At 33.5% G+C, this 24084-nt stretch overlaps 1 protein-coding gene across 1 annotated transcript; it reads left to right on the top strand.

The window, feature by feature from the left end:
- The first annotated feature begins 12712 nt into the window (after positions 1 to 12712).
- LOC148610780 (uncharacterized) lies at positions 12713 to 20009 on the top strand. Its single transcript, XM_088596139.1, has 2 exons — positions 12713 to 12797; positions 14157 to 20009. The coding sequence occupies exons 1-2, from the start codon at positions 12740 to 12742 to the stop codon at positions 18407 to 18409; spliced, it is 4311 nt and encodes a 1436-aa protein (XP_088452265.1). The 5' UTR covers positions 12713 to 12739; the 3' UTR covers positions 18410 to 20009.
- The last annotated feature ends 4075 nt before the right edge of the window (positions 20010 to 24084 follow it).

The raw sequence follows: 24084 nt of genomic DNA, 5'->3' as shown, positions 1-24084 counted from the left end.
TTTATCACGTTTGTACCTGGCATCCCACATATTCATACTATATCGTACTATGTGGAAATTCATTCAGTCATTATAGACCTGTGTTATCTGTTTATAATGTAAGTTCAATGTAATGTGATGTTATAATTTTAACATACGTAATGTACCATGCCCTCTCGTGCCCATTCATATGGATAGTAAAAGTTATGGAACGCCATAACTGTCTTATCTGGTCAATTATATTTATACGATATATATATTTATATTCGATACTTTCTTATTTATATTCGGTTGTATTATCTTTATATGTAGTGGTTTTATCTTGATATGCGGTGGTTTTACCTTTATATTCGGTGGGTTTACCATTACATGCGGTGGTTTTATCTTTATATGCGGTGGATTTACCTTTATATGCGGTGGATTTACCTTTATATGCGGTGGCTTCATCTGTATATGCGGTTTCATCTCTATATGCGGTGGTTTTATTTATATATGCAGTGTATTTTTCTATATCAGCACTCTTCTTTATATGCAGTTTATACGACTTTATATGCTGTTCAAACTTCATTATATGCTGTAAAAAGCTTTGATAATCTCAATGCAAGGGTTAGCTTAAATATTCGGAACTTTCAAACTTGATCAATTTTGTGCAACACATTGTGAAAAAAAATCGAGGAAATTTTGCAAGAATTAGGCTTCGAGAATCTTGTAGAATAATTTTTAAAGGAAAAAATAACACCTGACATCATTGGACATCTATCTATTTCTCAAATACAACAGTTAGGCGTAAAGGATAGATCGGAAATATTTGCCTTATGGAAGTTGAAACCAGGTTAAAAAAGGTGAAAATTTCGAGATATATATACACAACGTCTCAGAATGTGACGACTCTATTCGCTACACTTCTCCATCGGATCAAATTGATGCAGGAAGATATATATATATATGGACATCAGTAAGATTCTTTTGGTTTCTTACAGTGTCCTGTATAGAAAAATGAGGATGACTTAAGCAAGCGTGATTTTGATGTTAGTTTAAACATATTTATTAAGTTATTTGCATATTTTAACACCAAGTCAAAACAATAGAATGAAATGAACTATAGCAAATGAATTACGGGATTCAGACACAAGACTAAAAGTCTTATATCAATCCGTCTCCTGAAATCAAGAATAATAATTCTGTCATTGATATATAGCATTGCTCAAGGAAGTAGTGCTCTAATGTTCATAACGTGCATTTGGCGAGTTAGATGCAAAGTGAAGAGGTTGCTTTTACTCAGGTCATAAGCAATTTTCAAAATTATTTTCAAGAAATATAGCTCTATAATTTAGATTTTTAATTTGAAGCGCTGGCTCTGTATCAAAAAATGAACCTTGGTAAACATTTCAACGTTTTAGTCATCAGACATCTCATCTGATCCAAATTATATGTAGTCCATGGGCTGGGAGGGTCCACCGTGCACCCCCTCACTCATCAACTTCATGGTGATTTTCAGGTACCTTTATACCTCCCACTACCGAAACAATTTGTCGCAAAAGAGTATTCTCGGATTCGTTTTCAGTATAAGCCTATATTTGTACCCTTCGCGCCTGAGATGAGAGGATATGTTGAATACTTCGATAATTACAAACAATAGTACCCAACATGTCTATTGCACACCGTTTATATGCCAAAGTAACATTTCAGTTCATGTTGAGGCATTTTTTTCATGGGTAGGGGTGTCAATTTCCCACCTAACATGACAAGGAAAAGTTAAAATATTCATTACTTGGGCTCATTTTGAAGCTAAGACACTATATTAATATACTGTATCACAAAAAGCTTGTTTAAACTCCGGTATTCTGACTAAAAGACAATAACTGGTGATGAAGAAGAAAATTCTGAAATTCTGAAAATTCCCATTTTTTCCGATTTTATAGTAATTGTCAACCTAAAAAGAAAATCTAAGCGCCTGAATTGATCAGATATGTTTAGTTCTACAGTGTCGGTATGCTGTGACTGAGAATTCTGTTTGATATTGAGAGCAGTTTTCTAGGGATATGGTTAACATTTTCAACAATTTTTGAACATTCTTTCATGAAAATTAGTTTTTCGTGGTTTATTTATGTAGAAAATTAAATTATCTATCGAATCATACCAACTTTCAGACATTTTAAGCATTAACTAAAATATAGTAGGTATATTCGAATCTTTAAGCAATAACTTGAAAAATCGAATATATCTGACTTTTACAGAAAATTCGAAAATCACGTTGTTTGCATTTTTGGATAAATTCTGACAACGAAAATCGCCAAAATTCATCAAAAGATCTCCAGAAGCATAAATTTTGATAATAATAAACAGAAAATACCAAATTAGTATTATTTACTGAAGCATAAATACTCTAGGGGTTTTGACATTGAAAAATATGTTAATTTAAGCGATTTTTCGGCGGGGTAGGGGTACATTTTTTTATTTAACCCCAAGACACTAAGTGTTACGCAACTTTCTTTGTACCATTGTAAAGCTAAGACATTGGGCTATATGATGATACCTAAATATGTTTAGTTTGTTTACACATGCTATCCCACGAAGGCTTAGACGCTCAAGCAATTGAGGTCACAAAAATCTAGATTTTTTGATTCAGTGGGGCATAAGTATAGGCTTATACTGGAAAGGATTCCGAGAATATTCTTTGGCGAAAAATTGATTCGGTAATGGGAGATATAAAGTACCTAAAATTCCCCATGAAGTTGGTAGTGGCGAGGGTTGGGGGTGCACGGTGGACCCTCACAGCCCATGGACTACATGTAATTTGAATCACGGATGAGATATCTGATGAGTAAAACGTTGAAATGTTTACCAAGGTTCAAACATTTTTTCTGATACAGAGCCAACGCTTCAAATTAAAAACCTAAATTGAGTAATTTTGAAAATTGCTTATGACCTGAGTAATTACTTAGAGCATTAATTATATCAACCTCTTCACTTTGCATCAAACTCACCAAATGCTCGTTATGAACATTATCTAGAGCACTACTTCCTTGAGCTATGCTATATATCAATGATATAATTATTATTCAGGAGACGGACTGATATAAGACTTTAAGTCTTGTTTCTGAATCTCGTAATTGATTTGCTATAGTTCATTTCATTCTATTGTTTTGACTTGGTGTTAAAATATGCAAATAACTTAATGAATATGTTTAAACTAACGTCATCAAAGTCATGCTTGCTTAAATCGTGCATCCTTATTTTTCTATAAAGAACACTTTAAGAAACCAAAAGAATCTTACTGATGCCCACATATATATCTTTTTCACTTGGTTTCGACTTCCATAAGGCAAGTTATTTCTGATGTAATTTCTATCCTTTACACCTAACTGTTCTATTTGAGAAATAGATAGATGTCCAATAATGTCAGGTGTTATTTTTTTCTTTAAAATGATTCTACAAGATTCTCGAAGCCTAATTCTTGCAAAATTTCCTCGATTTTTTTCGCAATGTGCTGCACAAAATTGATCGTGTTTAAAAGTTCCGAACATTTAAGCTTTGCATTGCGATAATCAAGGCTTTTCACAGCATATAATGAAGTTTGAACAGCATATAAAGAAGAGTGCTGATATAGAAAAATACACTGCACATATAAATAAAATAAATCCACCGCATATAAAGATGAAACCACCGCATATTAAGATGAAACCACCGCATATAAAGGTAAATCCACCGCATATAAAGATAAATCCACCGCATATAATGGTAAACCCACCGAATATAAAGGTAAAACCACCACATAACAAGATAAAACCACTACATATAAAGATAACACAACCGAATATAAATAAGAAAGAGTAATCAAGGGAACCAAGGTTATAGCGGTAATCAAAAGAATGTAATCCAGGGACAAAGACCAGACATGGAAAACAGACATACACAACAAAGAACATAAAGTAACTAAAATCATACATACAAAGTAACAAAAGTAAATGAGCAACTCGGACTCCACTAAAAACTGGGAGCATGGACCAGGTGCACCGGTAGGGTAAGCGTCCTCTGCTTTTCTAGAAACACCCGCCGAGTTGCTCATAAAAAGTCCGGGGTAGACAAACGAGGGAAGGAAAACTATGACCCGTTGAATAAATCAGTTTTCATGGCGCTGATGGATACACCATAATGATCCACGAGTTCATGATAACGACCATAAAACTTCTGTAATGATCACTTCAATCTTGTAGCAACATAACCCTGTTCCAGAAGCCTATTTGTTAGAGTTCTAGCGCGATACAAAAAGTCTGCGTAGTTTCGGCAAGCTCTGGCATAACGTTTGAGTTGTGATATGAATACTCCATACGCAGAAGCCGAAGGGATGTTGCCACAGATGAAAGGAAAGTTGACAATTCTGAATGAAAAGTCATCACGTTTTTCATAAAGTTTGATCAATAGTTTTCCTTTACCATCGATTTCTAAGTGTAGGTCAAGATATGAGGCTGACTTCACAGTGTCTGTGGTATCCTTTATCTCAAGTTCTTTTGGGTAGATGCGATGTATCGAATCCCCGAAATTAGGATTGTTTAAAGATAATACGTCATCTATATAGCGGAAACTGAGATTGAAGGATCTAGCCAAACGATAAAGAAAACATCACCGCGTATAAATATAATTGACCAGATAAGACAGTTATGGCGTTCCATAAAAAGTTACTGTTGTTGTTGTTGTTGTTGTTCTTCTTCTTCTTCTTCTTCTGTATATGTACACCTTTTATTTAAAAATTTCTGTCCAAAGCTTGAAATGCAATGAAACTGGTTATAAAGGATTTTACTGCATGAATATCAACCACCACGTCAAAAATCTGCATGGTTTGTGGCCCATTTATTGACATTTACTGAAAAATAGCAAGATGCGTGTAAATAAAGACTAATCACCCATATAAAAGTAAAATTTAGAAAGAATATATGTGGGAATGGTATGTATCATGTAATAGGTTACTAATAATAAAAAAAGCCTACTAAGTTAAACCAAGTTTTTCAAAAAACAAAAAAAAACAAAAAACAAAAAAACAATGGTTTTGTATATAATATATTGGTATAAGATCTAGTACATTTGTTTGAGGAAATGTATAATCAAAATTCCGACAAACTCAATTAATAGTCAAAGAAAAAGTCAAAAGTGAAGTCCGTATAAATGCAATATCAAGGGAAAAACAGGATAACTGGAAACCATTACAATGGCCCAGACTTGACACAGGTTTTCCGATGAACAAGCTAGGTAGTTCACCCCGTTTCCGTTACTTTTAATTACTTCCGGTATGATATTACAATACAAACGGGCAGAATAAAATTGCCACAGGTCGAAATTGGTTGAATCAGTAGTCAAAACAGCACAAAATGTATGATCAATAAGTAATTGAAAATAAAATGAGCTTAATTAAAATAAAAGTTCAACAAAGAAGACACAAACCTAAAAAAAAGTCTTGAATTTTGAAGAAAGACGCATCAAGTTAAAGACAAAAATGATAAAACACAAGTAAACAATTACAGAAAATAAATTTGTTGACACTATGGAAGCCCATCATCTATACTGCATAAATATGTTTATCAGACTGAAATGAAATATCTCTTAATAAGATCTGAATATCGGAAATATTAATAAAACTTTTTAGGCAGCGTATGAGACGTATGTTTGTATATCCTTGGTGCAGAAACCTGTCTCTCAGGCATTGATGGCACATTAAGAGGTTAGCATTGTGGCTACTAGATCAGAGATAATACTTTAGCAACTGAAAAAAATGTAATCGCGAATTATGTCTACAGATGTTCAGACTAGATACACATTCTTATCATAACTTTAAAGGTATTAAAAGATAACATATTATAGACGTGTAGGCTGTTTACTTATTTATGTTTTGAATTTAGAAGTCAATATCTGTTTAATTTACCATCAACTTTTATCGTTAGTATTCATAAAAAACATAGCATACAGGATACTCCTTGCACACGCCTAATACTTATTTTAAAGACCTTAAATATTAAAACCACTAATTGAATTGTGGTATATTTCAATCATCAATTTTTAAGCTGTACTAAGTACAATTGAAGGCGCACTAAATTTTGAATTTCTAATATCATTAAATTGATTGACATTCTTATGTAATATTTATAACTTTGGTTATTCGAAATATAAGGCCATGTGAATTTGTCGACCTTGCTTTTAAGGCTTTGTACTTTTAATCACAAATGACATTGAAAACAAGCCATAAACCCAAACAATACAATGAGTTGCGAAAATGCCTGTCGTATAGAGTACAATAAAGCGATAACGATAATTAGTAATTAAAAATCTACATAGTAAAGAAATTCGTTGTTTTAAAACCTTCATTGACGATTACGTTTTTTTTCTTGTATTAATTTGTATTAACTTGAATAACCATAAAATCGTTACTATTGTTATTATAATTTTTCATACTTATTTTTTAAATATTCGCTTGTGTATTTTCAATTAAAAAAGTTTCCATACATGCATCCGTATTTATGAATAAATTAAGATTAAACACAGCAGTATCTATCCTTTTAACTATAAAAGTGCCACCACACTATTTTACAAAGGCAAAACCATAAACAAAGGTCATGATCCAAATTTATTACACAATAACAAATCACGATTTTTCTCTATATTTATAGGTAGTATGCACATAACTGTGATTTTGAATGAAAAGAACTTAACTGTAAAGTTGACATATAATCACTCTAAAATACCACAGTCGTGTAAGTGTTAGAATGTGGTCTGCTTCAACAAGTAATAAAATGCAAAACAAGTCACATCGCGGTTTTAACAATTTATTAAGATTTGAAGTGTGATGTATTGGATAACCTTAACACACACCCTATACAGTTTCTAATTCTAAGTCAAATGTATAGTTCATTTATCTTTTATTTTCTCCACTCTGTTTAACAATAAGCTGTTTCAAATGTTACTTAAAAATCTTCTACCTTGCCGAATTATATTTGTCAAGACGATGCATTCAATTAATGACGAAATTAACAGGAAAGGAAGAACATATAATTTTTTAAAACATTTATTCTTATAAATTTCTCAATTAGAAATGTAATTATCAAAATAATGATTGACATGTAATACATGTAATTATACACATTAGTTTGATTTGTATTTTTTGTAGAGAAATCATCAATTAAGAATTAGTTCTCAAATTTGTAAACGTGACTTTTATGTATATGAATTTAAACGTAATAACACTTTTTAAATTTCATTTTAATATGCGTTTATGAAAATAAGTTCTGTGAAGTCCCTTACAAATTATCACTTGTAACTTATATATATTTTTAAGCTTAAATAATCACGTGCCGACTTTTCATATATGAAAATATTGTTAATTGAAAAAAAAAGTCATCCGACATGTATAACTAATTTTAGCTAACTTGTAGCAGTTTCACAGAAGGGTATCTAAGTAATTCTTATGTGGTTTAAAATAACTTCCTTAAAAATATCATAAAGCTACTAAGTTATAATGAAACTATTATTTTGCGGACCTGATTTACACGTTAAATGAATCACACTACAAATACCCTTTACTACCGAGAAAACCCACAGATTTTGTAACACATCTGAAATAGAACGTTTTAAATATGATGCGGTGTGTCAAGGAATGGTTATGAATTAATTGTAGTTCTGTAATAATGAAATAAAGGTACACTTAAACCACAATATAATCTAAAAACACGGTCTGTTTATCCCATCTTAGAACCATTTCTCAACTTTTGAAAGCCCGGAACTCACGGTCGGATGCATGTCAAATAATGTGTATGAAATGATCAATCAACAAGTATATACTACATACTACACGACTTTTTTTAAGATAAGATGAAGATGACGCTTACCCTACCAGTGCACCTGGTCCATGCACCCAGTTTTAGTTGAGTACGAGGTGCTCATTTACCTTCGTTGCTTTGTGTTATTTTGGTTGTTTTATGTTCTTTGTTGTGTTTGTCTGTTTTCCATGTCTGGTATTTGTTCCTGGACAACATTCTTTTCTTTTGATTTCCGCCAGAATTTTGGTTCCCTTGATTGCTCTTATGTTAGATAGAGTATTCATGGGAACAAGAATTAGAGCGGAAATCAATAGAAAACATTCCAAGGACAAATACCAGGCAGGGAAAATAGATATTCACAGCAAAAAAATTAAATAAGCAAGATGAAATGTGCATGGAAACAAAAGTAAAAATAATTCCAAATTATTCTTGGTATAGAGAAATACTTTTAAAGATGTCATGGGCGCCTTAACCACTATTATTATTATTATTATTATTATTATTATTATTATTATTATAGTTGACTATTATTGATGATGATGATGATGATGACGAACAAAAAGCAAATAAAATTCACTATATTAGGAATTCGAGTTCTCTCAGCTTATTGTGTTGTACTACAGTATATGAAACAAGTTGAAGTTCAGCATTTAGGCGCCTTACAAGTGGTATAGATATCACACACACACTTATTATTTTTCGAGAGTTAATTGATATAGTTACTTCTGCATAGAAAAAGAACTGATATGGTGAAACGTAATGTGCATAGTTTCCTCCACTTTTCTGAATGTGGATAATAAATATCCCGATTTACTCACAATACCATCAGCATCCATCCTCTCCGGAGCATAAGCGGTTTTGGAAATTAAATTTCGCTTATTTGATAGGAAACATCCAAGTTGCTTATTCCTGATAAATAATTGTTTTTCTATTGTTTTTCTATTGAATCTCTAAATATGAACTTCATAATTTATAATCACTAAAATGCAGTTCACTTGTACAGTGACCATTCCACTTATCCTCTCTTTTTAGCAATTTCGTCTTCCGATATCAATTTAGATCTTATTTCAGATTATTCTATAACAACGGGACAAATAATTACTGGTACGTTTTTCACTTCAACAATCATCTACTCGTACGTTGAGTTCACTACCGTTTCAACCATTTTGACTCTTGTGAGCACAACACAGTCACAAGAGTACGTCGAAATTACGATGGTTACTATGAAATCGGAAAGTATTGGTAGCCATAAAACTTGGTTTAACCCACAATTTCACTTTGAAATCCCTGTACCAAGTGAGGAATATATCGGCTAATTTCATTTTCCAGGTTTACCATTGATTATGTCAGTTTGTACAATTTGATATTACCCTCGCCAATTTATAATTATGAGTTTGGTAGTTTTGTTTTCACCTTCATTCTCTTATGTCTGCCTTAGCAATTGAAGTATCCAGAAAGCAAGTATTTTGATCCCTTATAAAATTCAAATACCTAGATCGAAATAAAATTAAATTCAACAATCATTACATTAACATGGTTTGATTTTAACCCACGAGGATGTAAAATTATATCTTCATAAAAATCAAGGTCGTCGTCTGGCACACTTCGATATATCGTTGATCATAATTACCCGATTTTTATTTTAGAGTGAAGAAAAAAACACACCCAGAAGTGCTGCGTATGAAGAGATAATATATGGGTCAAGATAATAAATAATGCTCTTTAAAACCACAATCTCGTTCCTAACATCCTTACACATTTCAAAATCTGTTGTACTTAATGCATCAAAAAGTGTACCTACATTTGCATTGTAAATTTGAATAAAGTGATTTGAATGCATACGTAATATGAATGTAATTATTTTCGTTTGATTTAAGACCGAGTTTCTTTTTTGACCTGGCTTTCTTAGTTTGATCGATCCTGAATTCGACCTTAAAATTATACCAGTCCTTTAAATTAAAAATGAATTATAACTTTGATAACCCTTTTTCATTTATTTCGTTAAGAGGCTGTCCATGGAAAAAAGGCAAATCCTATGATGCGGTTTACACAGGATAAATTTTATCCTACTGCATTTTTTTTGTTTTTGTTTCAATGTAATATTCATATCAAATGTTTGTCAAATAGTAAAAAGCTTTGTTTAAAGCGACAATGGATGGCTCGGGAAAACGCTTTTAAAGTTCCCTAACAAAGGTGCAACCAAATCTTGCACAAAAACCTTATTCAATGAATTTAAATATTGTCTATGTAGTTTATATCTATTTAATCGTTGCAGTTAATCAAAACAAACCCAACATTCGACTTTGAGAAAGGACGTCAATCTTAGTTTAATCAATCCTGACCTTATAATTACACCAGTTTGTTTATTCGTACCATAAAAATACATAACAATTACTTTGCTTATCCTTTTTCTCTCATTACATTAAATCACTGTCAGATAAGTTGTCTAGCATTAAAGAGTAATCAAGGAAACCAAAATTCTAGCGGAAGTAAAACAAATGTAATCCAGGGAGAAAGACCAGACAGGGAAACGGACACACACAACAAAAAATATAGAATAAACAAATAATATACATACAAAGCAACAAAAGTAAATGAGCAAATCGGAGGTGCACCGGTATATTAAGAATCCTTCTGGTTTTTCAGAAACACCGTCCGAGCTGTCCATTCAAGTAAAGTAAATTGACGATTAACAAACCAAATAAGTGTTATCATCCGTTTATATACAACTAACAGGAAATCTTAAAAAGTACTGTGAATGAAGGAAGTAATTACTGAGGCAATTTTGTATTTTTGTGTTTTAAAATTTTTGCTTGAAATCACAACTACAATTACGATTCCGTGTAAAATGACGCATTGGCATTAATTTGAATAGATTTATTTACTTCTAAGACAATTATCATAAGTTTGAATACAATACTTGAAATGAAAATAAAAAACTATACATTAAAGTGATCCAGAAGAGCTTAACTTGTAAAATACTGTAAAAGGACAGGAGCATTCCGGTTTTTTATTCCTATTTGAAATTTGTAAAAAAAAACATGAATCGTTAAATGTTGCTATTACACTACTTAGAATTGAGTTTTATTCCCTTTTTAACAAAAACAATACAAAAGACATCCCCAAAACAAAAAAACAAACAAACAAACAAACAAAAAAAAAAAAAAAATACAAAATACAAAATACAAAAAAAAACAAAAAAACAAAAAACAAACAAAACAAAGACAAAACAAAACAACAAAACCCGCAAAAAATAGGGTAACATCTGGTCAACTATATCTTTAATGTTTGATAAACGATGATCTTAGTGTACGTATCTAAAATGTTAATTTATCATATTCATAACGCTTTGTGTTACATTTATAGAAGTTGTTGCAAGTCTGAAAATTTAATATTAAACTAAAAGATCACTTCTAATTGATTGATTGATTGATTGATTGATTATGGTTTTAGCCCTATGGCAGATATTTAATGCGTTCGAGGACAGAAATATTTGATCAGTCGAACTGTTTTATACTTGTAGAAAAGACTGAACATTTTTTTTGTGCTGGTTCACAGAATCAACAGCACGAATGTAGGCATGTCACCCCTCTCTGACATATTTTTTTACTCCGGACCCGGGCCAATTTATTTCATTATCCATTTATGTTATATGACTAGTTATGTAAAACGGTGATTTCCAATCCAAAAATCTTTGGTGTGACTCGACTTTACGCACCCCGCACTCGAGCTGAACATGCTTTCACTAGGCAATGGAGGCGGTGATTTCATGGGGCCAAATTAAAAAAAACAAAAAGACAGAGAGTGCAATGGTACGTAAATCAAAACATCGTTATTTTACCAATCTTATAGTTTAAGTTTTACTAAGATGTTCATAAAATAAAAATGTTCATTATATTACCTCATTGCGTCATTTATATACGTTTGTTTCGAATGCAAATTATACAAAATATATATCAACGTAGATATTTTAAGTGCTATGCAGACAATTTGAACGTAAGCATACGTTTGTTAGCCTTTTGTAGGTAGTTTATCATATGAACATATTATACAGTTGAAATATTAGACTATTTACAAAGGTAGTTCATTACAGTAAGTTGCATTTGTAATAATTAGGTGAATATAAAATACCTCGGACAATATTTGCATAAATTGAAATGATACAAAAAAACTACCTTGCGGTCATTGTTCTGAAGGACTCATATTTATTTATTTTAATAATTATTGACATTTAAATTAACTATTGTTGTTAATTAGTACAATAACAGTGCAGCATGTCAACATTTTTTCATAACACTGAGCTTATCAATAATATTATAAGTAAGTGACAAAAAGCACTTAAAGTTAGTCATAACTGATGTTGTTTATGGGCTCATCATCTCTGCATTTTAATTTAAAAAAAAACGGATTAACATATTTATTAACATTTTTGAAAACATTGCCATAAAAAATAAATTAGTAATTTAACGATCAGATATTTAATTTATGGAGTAGTTATTATCATTATGCGAAATTACATTAATAATTTTTTAGTTATTTGTTTTTTTTTTAAAGCAAAGCCAAAAACAAAATGACGAAACTTTAGATGTGAAATATGAATGCACGTTATTCTTGTTAATTTGTAGGGCTGCATTTACCCATAATATGTATGACACTAATCTTTCCTTTTTTCTATTAATAGTCAGGTGGATATTTATGTCATAAAAAGAAAAAAATAACTAATTGCTTTATAAATGGGCTTTTGTAATTCTACAAGCACGACAAGTGTCGATCATATGAATTTATAATCAAGTTAGTAGGATATATGCAAATAAATACGCACCGCATGATTCAATTTGCCGGGAAAATTAGCATAATCGACAATCAAATAATTAAGACCATATAAAATTGGAAGTAAGTTAACAAGGTGTACATTTCGAAATTATACACAGTGTTGGAGTGGATCCCTAAACAAGATGAAGGGACTAGCCAATTTGTTGATTTTAATAGTGCTTGTGAAAGTTTCTGTTTCTTGTAAGTATCGTAGAATATGTGTCAATTGCTAGTTTTTATAAACTGTAATTTCACGTATAGATATATAAAAAATCATTTTATTCACATATTTAACAAAAAAGTCAAACTATAGAAATTTACATAAAGCAAATATCAGTTTATGCCACGTCCAAATAACATTAATTTGATTTACTTTTTGCTCAGATAGTTGTATATATAACCTCACACTGGGCAACCCTTACCTACACCAAAGTTTTAATTTCTCGTTCAATCTGTATCATTTTATAAATTACAAACTTCTTTTATTTAGAAGCTTTGTTAGCCCAACAAATATTTACATGACCATCTTTGAGGTGTTGAATTTATAATGTTACGCAGTTGTAGCATTAATTCAGAAATTAACTATATTTCTATGTCATGTATTAAATCTTTTATCTTTTTATGTCATCTGTTAAAATCTAAAACAGGTTTTTTTGTACATGTATGACGGTCTGTTCTCAATTTGACCAATTATTAATTAGCGCATTTACATAAATACATAAAAAATACAAAGATATTTGTACATTTCCTGATTAATCAAATGTACCATGTAATAGTTTAATGGAAGTAGTGTTAGCAAGGATATGCTATTTATGTACTACAACATTATTGTCCCCTGGACATGGCGTTAGAACTGAATAAGGTGTTATGGGTAGGAATACACCGTTTACATGTACTTAGCATATCAGGATTGATACATTGTGGTAATGTGACAGAGGTATATAGGTTTAATTGCATACAACTTCTATTGGATTACCTTTCCAATTATCTTTATAACAGATATTGAGTTGTACATCCGAAATGTTTTTAGTACTGATTATTCTTTATATTTGTGTATATTTATAAATAGATTGGGATTGACATATACTTGAAAATTTCCTATCATTTTACCAACTGGGTTTTCGTAATGTATCTTAAAACATTTGTCATGTCCCTTTTGAATTTGTTACTGGAATGTGCCTGATGGTTTGACATTATGACAAACGTGATGACGTAAAATATAGGGACATCAAGTTATACAAGGAAATAATCCAAGGAAGTGTATAAACGTTATAAAACTAAAACAAAAAGTGTTCAACATATAAGCTTGTACTTCCATCTGAATCATTTAATTCCGGAAGGTAAAATATATCAACACTCAAGAAAACACAAAATTTTGTACACTTAATTAGGTGGTGACTATATCAATTCTCTTGAATAAAACTGTAACAACCATTAAATGTTTGTTAGACTGATGAAGTAATATTCAAAGGTGCAGGGCATTTCGAAAATTAGAATAAGAATAAAAAAAGATTCTACACAAGAAATGTAACTATAAAAAACTTTTTTCTTTCCATTTAGATCCAGTAGATTCGATTCTTTCGGGCAAAAGCTCTTTAGTAACTCAACTCAAGAGCAAGAATGAACAAACTCTAACTAGTAAAGCTACAAGTCCAGTTCTAAATGTAAAACCTACGGAGACGGCAGCATTAAAAGGGTTATCGGAGTCTGGGGTTGTATCAGAACCCGAAGCAAAGCCATCAGAATCTGCTCCGGCAAGTAACCCGTCAACAAAATCTGACCCATATTCCGTTAACAATGTGAGGGATAAAACTTCATCTTCAAGTTCTTCCGTAGCAACAGCAAAGGCTGTATCATCCAGTGCTGATTCCAACGGACCTGCTTTTATCGATGCATATGCTGAATCAGCTTCCTCAACCAATACAAATAAAATCCTTGAATCGTCTGGCACAACAACTGGAAACACCAATTCCGACCCTATAGCAGCAGGTGACAATAAAAGATCCTCCTCCATGACAGGAATAAGAGCATCGGAACCTTACATTGAATTATACCAAACAGGCCGACAAGCTGTAACAGCAACAAAACAAGAAACAAATTCATTATCCAAAACTTCAGGTTCCTCTTGGTCTTCCTCAAGCGTACATTCTACGAGTACTGGCACTGACGGAGGAAACGCCTACATACCGGGAATTCTCATGTCATCAGGCATTGAAAATTTAGTACCAACGGACCAGTCAAATACTCAAAATAATTTTGTTAGTCCCATTCAAGATACTAATGGAATCATGGGTGGCTCTGTCGAAATGCAATCAAATCCGTCAATGACCTGGGATATGGAAAACACTCAAGAACCAAATTTTGTTACCAGGGGGACACGATTTGGAAAATGGTTTTGGGGTAAAACAAACTCATTTAACAGTGACGAAAGTGGAAGCGGATTTGAAAGCAACTTTGAATACGGTTCCAGTGGTGACTATCAGTATAGTGACAGTGATGATACAAGCTCTAGCAGTAGCGACAGTTCTGATGATAGCTATGCATATAGAAACAGCTTCTGGGGTCCTGGTAATGATGCAAACGAAAACAATAGCAACGAGAAGGACATTGACGTCAATGCTTTAATCGAAAAACACCGCACTATGTTAAGAAATTCTAAAACCATTGGCACTGGCAACAATGAAAAATCTTCTTCTGATAGTAACAGCGACGAAAGCAGAAGCAGCAGTAGTGACAGCAGCAGTAGCAACGAAGATAGCATTAATAATGACGACTTTGGAAACAGAAATGTTGACGGTAGCAATATAAACAATGATAGTAGTAGTGAAGACGATGACAGTAGCAATAGCTATGATGACAGTAGCAACGGTAACGATGACAGTAGCAATGGCGACAACGATAGTAGCAACGGAGATGAAGATAGCAGCAACGGTAACAATGACAGTAGCAGTGGAGACAATGACAGTAGCAACGGAGATGATGATAGCAGTAACGACGACAATGACAGTAGCAACAAAGATGATGATAGCAGTAACGGCCACAATGACAGTAGCAATGGAAATGATGATAGCAGTAACGGTAACAATGACAGTAGCAACGGAAAGGGTGATAGTAGCAATGGTGTCGATGACAGCAGCAATGGCAAAAATGACAGTAGCTACAACGACGAAGATAGCAGTGATGGTGATGATGACAGTAGCAACGGAAGCGATGATAGCAGCAACGGAAGCGATGATAGTAGCAATAGTGACGATGACAGCAGCCATGGCAACAATGACAGTAGCAACGGCGGCGATGATAGCAGCAAGGGTGACAATGACAGTAGCAGCGGCGATGATGATAGCAGCAACGGAAGCGATGATAGTAGCAATGGTGACGATGATAGTAGCAATGGTGACGATGACAGCAGCAATGGCAACAATGATAGTAGCAACGGCGACAATGATAGCAGTAACGGTGACAACGACAGTAGCAACGGCGAAGATAGTAGTAATGGTGACGATAACAGCAGCATTGGCGACAATGACAGTAGCAACGGCGACGATGATAGCAGCAACGGTGATAATGACAGTACCAACGGCACGGATGATAGCAGCAACGGAAGCGATGATAATAGCAATAGTGACGATGACAGCAGCAATGGCAACAATGACAGTAGCAACGGCGACGATGACAGCAGTAACGGTGACAACGACAGTAGCAACGACGATGATGATAGCAGCAACGGAAGCGATGATAGTAGCAATGTTGACAATAACAGCAACAATGGCGACAATGACAGTAGCAACGGCGACGATGATAGCAGCAACGGTGATAATGACAGTACCAACGACAAGGATGATAGTAGCAACGGAAGCAATGATATTAGCAATAGTGACGATGACAGCAGCAACGGCAATGACGATGGTGGCAACAGTGAAGTTGACAATAGTAACGGCAAAGATGATAGTAGTGAAGGTGAAAATGACATTAGCAACGGCAAAGATGATGACGACAGCAACGGCAATGATGATAGCAATAGCGAGGATAAAAGCAGTAGCGGTTTGGATGACAATAGCAACGAAAATGGAAATAATGTTAATGATGACAACAATAGTAATGATGACAACAATAGTATTGATGACAACAATAGTAACGATGACAACAACGATGGTGACGATAACAGTGGCAACGGAGACGATCATAGCAATAGTTATGATAAAGACAGTGATGGAAGCGATGATAAGAATAGCGATGATGACAGTAGCAATGGGACAGATGACAGCAATGGTGACGATACCAGCAGCAATGGAAGCGATAACAGCAATGGGGATGATGAGAGCAGCAACACAAACGACGATAGCAATGGTGGCGATGATAGAAATGGTGAGGACAATAGCAGCAATGGAAGCGATGACAGCAATGGCGATGAAAACAATAGCAACGGTGACATCGACAGTAGCAATGCTGAAAGCAATAACAGTAATGTTGACATTGACAACGATAGCAATGGTGATGATAAGAGCAGCAACGGCAGCGATGATAATGATGATAATAGTAATGGTACCGACGATAGCAATGGTGACAGCGACGAAAGTAGTGCTGATAGCGACAACAGCAATGGCGACAGCGACAAAAGTAGTGCTGATAGTGATAACAGCAATGGCGACAGCGACAATAGCAGTGCTGGTAGCGACAACAGCAGTGGTGACAGCGACAATAGTAGTGCTGATAGCGACAACAGCCATGGTGACAGCGACAATATTAGTGCTGATAACGACAACAACAATGGCGACAGCGACAATAGCAGTGCTGATAGCGACAATGGCCATGGTGACAGCGACAATAGTAGTGCTGATAGCTACAACAGCCATGGTGACAGCGACAATAGTAGTGTTGATAGCGACAACAGCAATGATGACAGCGACAATGGTAGTACTGATAGCGAAAATAGCAATAGTGATACTGACAGCACCAGTTCCGATAGCAATGACATCAATGGCGACAACGACAGCAGCAGAGATGTCAGCGAAAACAGCAGTAATAAACTCGAAAACGACAAAAATAGCGATGAAAGTGTCAACATCAATGAACACAAAGAAGACAATGGCGAAGATAAATATGATGATGACAAAACAGTTGACGAAAATAACAATAGAAAAGACAGAGTGGGAGAAATTCGCAAAAATGTCAAAATTGGGGATGTGATGGAAAAAATAAGCGAGCAGCAAAATAAATTAATTGAAAAAATCAGTGAACATCAAAACAAAATACAAGAATCAATAATTGAGCAACAGAACAAAATAAAAGAAAAAATCAGCGAGCACCAGAACACGATAGAGCAAAATATGAATGAGTATCAGGAAAAACTGAGTGATAGCATGGGAAAAACCATTGATGGCCAAAAGACAATGCAGGACGCCCAAGAGAAAGCTAGCGATGATCAGACAAAAATAGGTGAGATAATGAAAAAAATAAGCGATTATAAAAACGAAGTCAGTGAAGTAAAATCAAGCGATGACCAGAACAAAATCAGCGACGTCATTGAGCAAATAATTGAGAAGAAAAACAATGGCGAAAACATACTCGCTTCCGTTCTTAATAAAGATATAAACAACGAAGACGATGACGAAAAATTAAAAGCCCTTTCAAACGCTGGTGGTTTTATGCAAAAAGATAAAATGCCATTGGTCGAGGCGGGTAGTGTCGCAATGGCTCAACAAAATGTTTTAGAAACAAATCCTCAATCAAGCTATGATGTCCAAAAACAATCCAAAGCCCAAGATAAAAATGACATTATTACAGTGATAGAAATAGTTCCATCTAAACAATAATAGGGACCATGTGTGTAAGCTGTTGTGAATGTGTTGTTAGTCGTTAAACGCGTGTGAAGTGATTTTACTGAACTACAAAGTCTCTTATTTATTATCAGTATTTTTTACGATTGTATTTTTTGTAAAGAACGACCATTTAACTTTCATTAAGGTCGTCAATGATAAAACAAAGAACGGAGATATTCATATTTACATTGAATACATAAAATAAATGTTTTATACAGAAAAACACATATTGTAGTTAATTTGTCCTAATCCTAAGTTAAATGGTCGTTTGTTTTCATGTAAACAAAACAACAAATGAAAAATATCAAAAGGGACAAAAACCCTGCCATTAGATTTTCAAGCTATAATTAAAAAAAGAAACAAAAAAAAAACAAAAACAAAAACAAAAACAAAAATAAACAAATTCATTGGTACATTTTATTGTAATAAACAAACGTTTTCTAGTCTTTTTTTCTACACTAATGTACATGTACTTATTTGATATTTTCTGTTTATAGTTTTGTATGCATCATTCATTTCCTGATTATATTATGTTTATATGAGAAGAAAATCCTTTTCTGTTAATAAATTGTTATTTTAATGCTGGTACTACTGATTACAAATACATCGAAACCTTTATTAAAAGAATTTCATGCTCCATGCAACAACGGTCGTTCGTTTCCTCTCTCCCTCATGCTTACCCTACCGGTGCACCTAGTCCATGCTCCCAGTTTTTAGTAGAGTCCGAGTTGCTCATTTGCTTTTGTTACTTTTTATGTATGATTTTAGTTACTTTATGTTCTTTGTTGTGTATGTCTGTTTTCCATGTCCGGTCTTTGTCCCTGGATTACATTCTTTTGATTACCGCTAGAACCTTGGTTCCCATGATTAATCTTAAAAGAAGTTTCAAGCTCCATGCAACAACGGTCGTTCGTTTCCTCACTTACTGCAAATAGGCCTATTAAAATTCTAGAACATTATTCAAATTAAACGTCGTTTGGCAATCGGATAACACCGCTTCAAACCATTAACTTTTTTCCGACTTCACAAGATTCTTGAAATTTATGGGAGGCCTGACTGGCTGCAGCGTCTTGAGTAAATTTCAAAGCTTGATAGAGTTATAACCCCACTTGCTACATTATACAGTTTCAAAAGGTTAAAATACAGGCCTAATTTTAATAGAAAAAAATTACTTTATCATGACTATAACAAGGGAGTAAATGGTTTCTAGACACTTTGTGCACAATGTTCACGATGATTGTTTCGTGAAGTGTAACATTTTACACGAGGTTTAATCAAGCATTCTGGGCATATAACCCCTCCCCCCTCCCCCCCCCGAAATGAAATCTCTTAAAATGACTAAAATTGATATTCATTGAAATGTAGTGCCATATTCGTTTGTCTCACCAAGCACATTTACAGGACGAATCATAAGTATCGAAATGTCTTTAAGTTATCCGTTGACTCACTAGTGCATGTTAAGATATCAACTAACATGAACAAACTCAGATGTGAAATGATGATACTGCTAGTGGAATGGGTTGTACATAAATGGGATGAAAAATAATTAAAATGAACACTTGATAAGTAAATAATGTACCACTATCTTTCAAGACACCGCGTCAATGTGTTTGTATGATGATAATAAAGACTAGATCTAATAGAATGTAGTTGTAAATCTGTCGCGACATTTGCTTAAGTAGTAATCTTTGTAAGAATCATGCAAAATCGGCAAATTGTGATACACACCAAAGAAGGCTACATATTTTTATTTTTGAAATGAATTTGTTTTATGGGTCTGTACTATGAAATGTGTAATCATTCATTCAAATCTGCCTGCTCTTAGGAGAGAATCAACATTGAAAATCCAATAGATTCTATTGTATTTAAGTGTCATTTACAAAGTTATCTCCCTTAATTTTGAAATCTACAATGCATTCTATATAATTGTTATCTCCTAAGAAAACGAGTTGTATGAAAAACTAAATGTTAGTCTCTCTTTACAATGGCAATTCAAACAAAATATCAAAAATAAAGATATGTAGGCTTTTTACCCATGAATCGCATTTGCATGATTCTTAGCTGGAGTGCTACTTAAATATTAACCTATTGAATATCTCAATATCTGAATCTAAATATCTGAATATCTAAATATGCCTATTACTTCTTAACAGTACAAATATCACTGAATCTGTCGAAAAAAATGCCACAGACCGATGGTTTATACATTGCAAGATATCTACACATATATTTCCCCCAATCGCCATACCAGTTGCACACACGAACTGCTATACAGTCTATCAATAACAAGCCAACTAATTATCAATATGGTCTTAAGATTAGCTGGTAAATAATTAGAACGTTTGTGGTGAAAACATATGTACAGGTGTCTTACTTTGTTAAAAGGGACAACACTTAACTTTCATTAATTATCAACACTAATAGAAAACGTGACATTTCCTTAGAAGTCAAATACATAGTCATATTACACATCAAAACAAAAAACAAAGTAAGCGACATTTAAAACTATTCCTTGATTCTATATTGTCACAATCACCTTTAACAAATATAACATTTTTCTGTTGTAATTAATAGCTATTTTAGGATATAGTTTGAACTAATTTGGTTTAGAGAACGTGAGCTGTCTTTCCTTATATAACAGTCTTTGATATACGCTTTGTCTTTTTGTAAGCAAGTGTCACAGTATTGGACGATTTTAACTGTACAGTCAGAGCATTTTTTCTAGCATTTGAACATGCAAATATTTTACTGATAAATTAAGAGGAAATAAAAGACAGAACATAGTTCAGCCAGATACATGTACAAAATATCAAAGAAGTTCTAAATGACATTATAATTAAGCATAAACATTCGTTTCACGTACTATACAGAGCCAGACATAAGAATCATATGATTTCTAAAATACGATTTTCACATGAATTGAGTATTATATGATAATGATGTTTCAGTTTACATATGAGTATGAAATTATTATCATTGATTATCATATGAGTATGGCATGATTATCATTCATTATCATATGAGTTTACAAATACATGTTTTAATATGTTTCCAAGGAAATGCTAGCATATGAGAATAATATGCTAATAAAATGAGTATCATATGTAAATTATGTACCATATTTTAATCATTTGTTCCAAGGAAAAAATAACACGAGAATCATATGATAATTATATGAGTATCATATGTAAGAGTAATCAAGGGAACCAAGGTTATCATACGTTTTGCATCGATGATGCGACAGACGGTTGTTTTTTCTCTCATTTACCGAAACAGACAGGCATTCCGAATTTCTCGGACATTATTTAAATCCATCAGATAACATGATATTGATTCGTTCCCATTTTATCAACTGCGCAATTGATAATATTGGTTTTAAAGTCATGGAACAAAAAACCGGCAAACATTACCTTCAAGATGAAAAAAAGCCGGGCACACAAATACATATATCAAAATAGAATGACAGTAATCAGATAAAAGCAAAAGAACAAGAATGAACAAAGAGATGATAGACCAGAAACAACGAGAGGGGCAAATAACGAATCGTCTTATTCAAATCACATCACCATATTAGTTTTATTATAAATTCATTAAATTTATTATAAATCCTGCGTATGGAGTGTTCATTTCACAACTCATACGTTATGCCGAAACTACGCAGAATTTTTGTATAGCGCTAGAACACTAACAAATAGACTTCTGGAACAGGGTTATATTGCTACAAGATTGAAGTCATCACTACAGAAGTTTTATGGTCGTCATCATGAACTCGTGGATCGTTATGGTGTATCCATCGGCACCATGAAAACTGATTTATTCAACGGGTCATAGTTTTCCTTTCCTCGTTTGTCCACCCGCACTTGACTTTTTGTGAGTAACTCTGCGGGTGTTTCTAGAAAAGCAGAGGACGCTTACCCTACCGATGCACCTGGTCCATGCTCCCAGTTTTTAGAGGAGTCCGAGTTGCTCATTTACTTTTGTTACTTTGTAAGTATGATTTTAGTTACTTTATGTTCTTTGTTGTGTGTGTGTGTTTTCCATGTCTGGTCTTTGTCCCTGGATTACATACTTTTGATTACCGCTATAACCTTGGTTCCCTTGATTACTCTTTCAAATATCACAATATACAGGTATTGATAGTTCTACTTGCATAAAATGATTGACAACTTCAAATGAGTATTAGAATTTCAATCAAGAGTTCTGTGTAATTAATGAGGGCATTGGTATAACTTTGCGTTTGAACGCATTGACTTACTTGTTCGATGCATGTAGATTGCATTTTTAAAAGCTAAAACTAATTGACGGTTATTAATATGCCATGTAACACCAAGGGTGATAAAGATTTCAATTTTGCATTGCCAATTAGGTACATCTTCATGTCATAGTGAGGTAAGTGGAGATATATGTAACTTTTAATTCTAGAATACAACCAATACACTCGATTGATTGATTGTTGGTGTTTAACGCCCGAACAGCAATATTTCAGCTATATCCAGGCAATGAATATGAAATACATTTGTAGATGATAAAATGAACATTATATGATAATGAAATGAAAAAAGGAATGGGATACAATGATTAAATAGTTTACGAATTGCAGTTGCCACTGGAAATAGAGAGGTGTGGGTAGGGTCAGGCAATATAGCCTCCTGTGGCGGACCGCAAAGGTTCCTACTCCTAATGAATACCACAGCAGGGTTCTTTAACATGCAAGGAATGTGGAATCTTTCCCAATACATTGTACCACTATGGTTTGCGGTCAGGTTTTCCGTATTATGGCCTGGCGATCCCAGCATGTAGTATGCCAGGGTGACCCCATTCAGCCACCTGAGGCACACAACCCATTTTCTCTATGGCCCCAACCAAGCTTCTGAGCACTATTTAGTCGCCTTTTACGACAACCTAAGCGCCGCTGCGGGCATATTCCTTTGAAACCTGGACCTGCATGGGGTCAAACCATTCGGAGTACACTCTTGATGCAACCAGTTCAAAGTGCTTAGGCTGCGTCGTTAGGACAGCAGTCTAAGTGCACGATTATATTTACTTCAGTGAATATCAACAAACTTTCAAAAAGAGAATACATATTTTCACAAATAAATGCGGAAATAAATAGACTTAGTATCTGAATAACCTGTTGAATGTATTTTAATAATGCAAAAATCGGCAAGATGTTGCGAGACACGTAAGAGTAGTTAATGACGATAAATGTCGCCACCATTATAATTGACTTCTTCTGACACCGATCTGTACTTTATATGAAGACTATTTGAGATACTTCGAAATAGCATTTCTATATGGTGCATACACATAAAATACATCGAGAAATTACACCGATATCAAATTGCATTTAAAAAAACTACTAGTTTTTCAATACTGACATTTTTGTAAATGTCTATCCAAGAATGAGCCTCCAAATTCAGATGTACATTATTGGAAATAACTACATAGGTTACATTCACCACTATCTATATAATACTGATAAAGTAATATTTTTACCAAAAAAAAAAATAATAATTCGATTTGTTTTCAAATTTTATTGGATAATTAATTCTTATCTATCTATATTAAATTTTCCTTGTATTTTTGTATGGTCGATATCCATTTTCGTCTTTTAAATCATTGATGGTTTTTTGGTGGAATCAATAGAATAATTGATTGGACTTACAAAC

The sequence above is a fragment of the Perna viridis genome, chromosome 8, assembly GCF_037379345.1.
Source record: "Perna viridis isolate PV_CMFRI_1.1 ecotype Kerala chromosome 8, ASM3737934v1, whole genome shotgun sequence".
In the NCBI taxonomy this organism is placed as follows: domain Eukaryota; kingdom Metazoa; phylum Mollusca; class Bivalvia; order Mytilida; family Mytilidae; genus Perna; species Perna viridis.
This window is presented reverse-complemented; position numbering and strand designations above follow the sequence as displayed.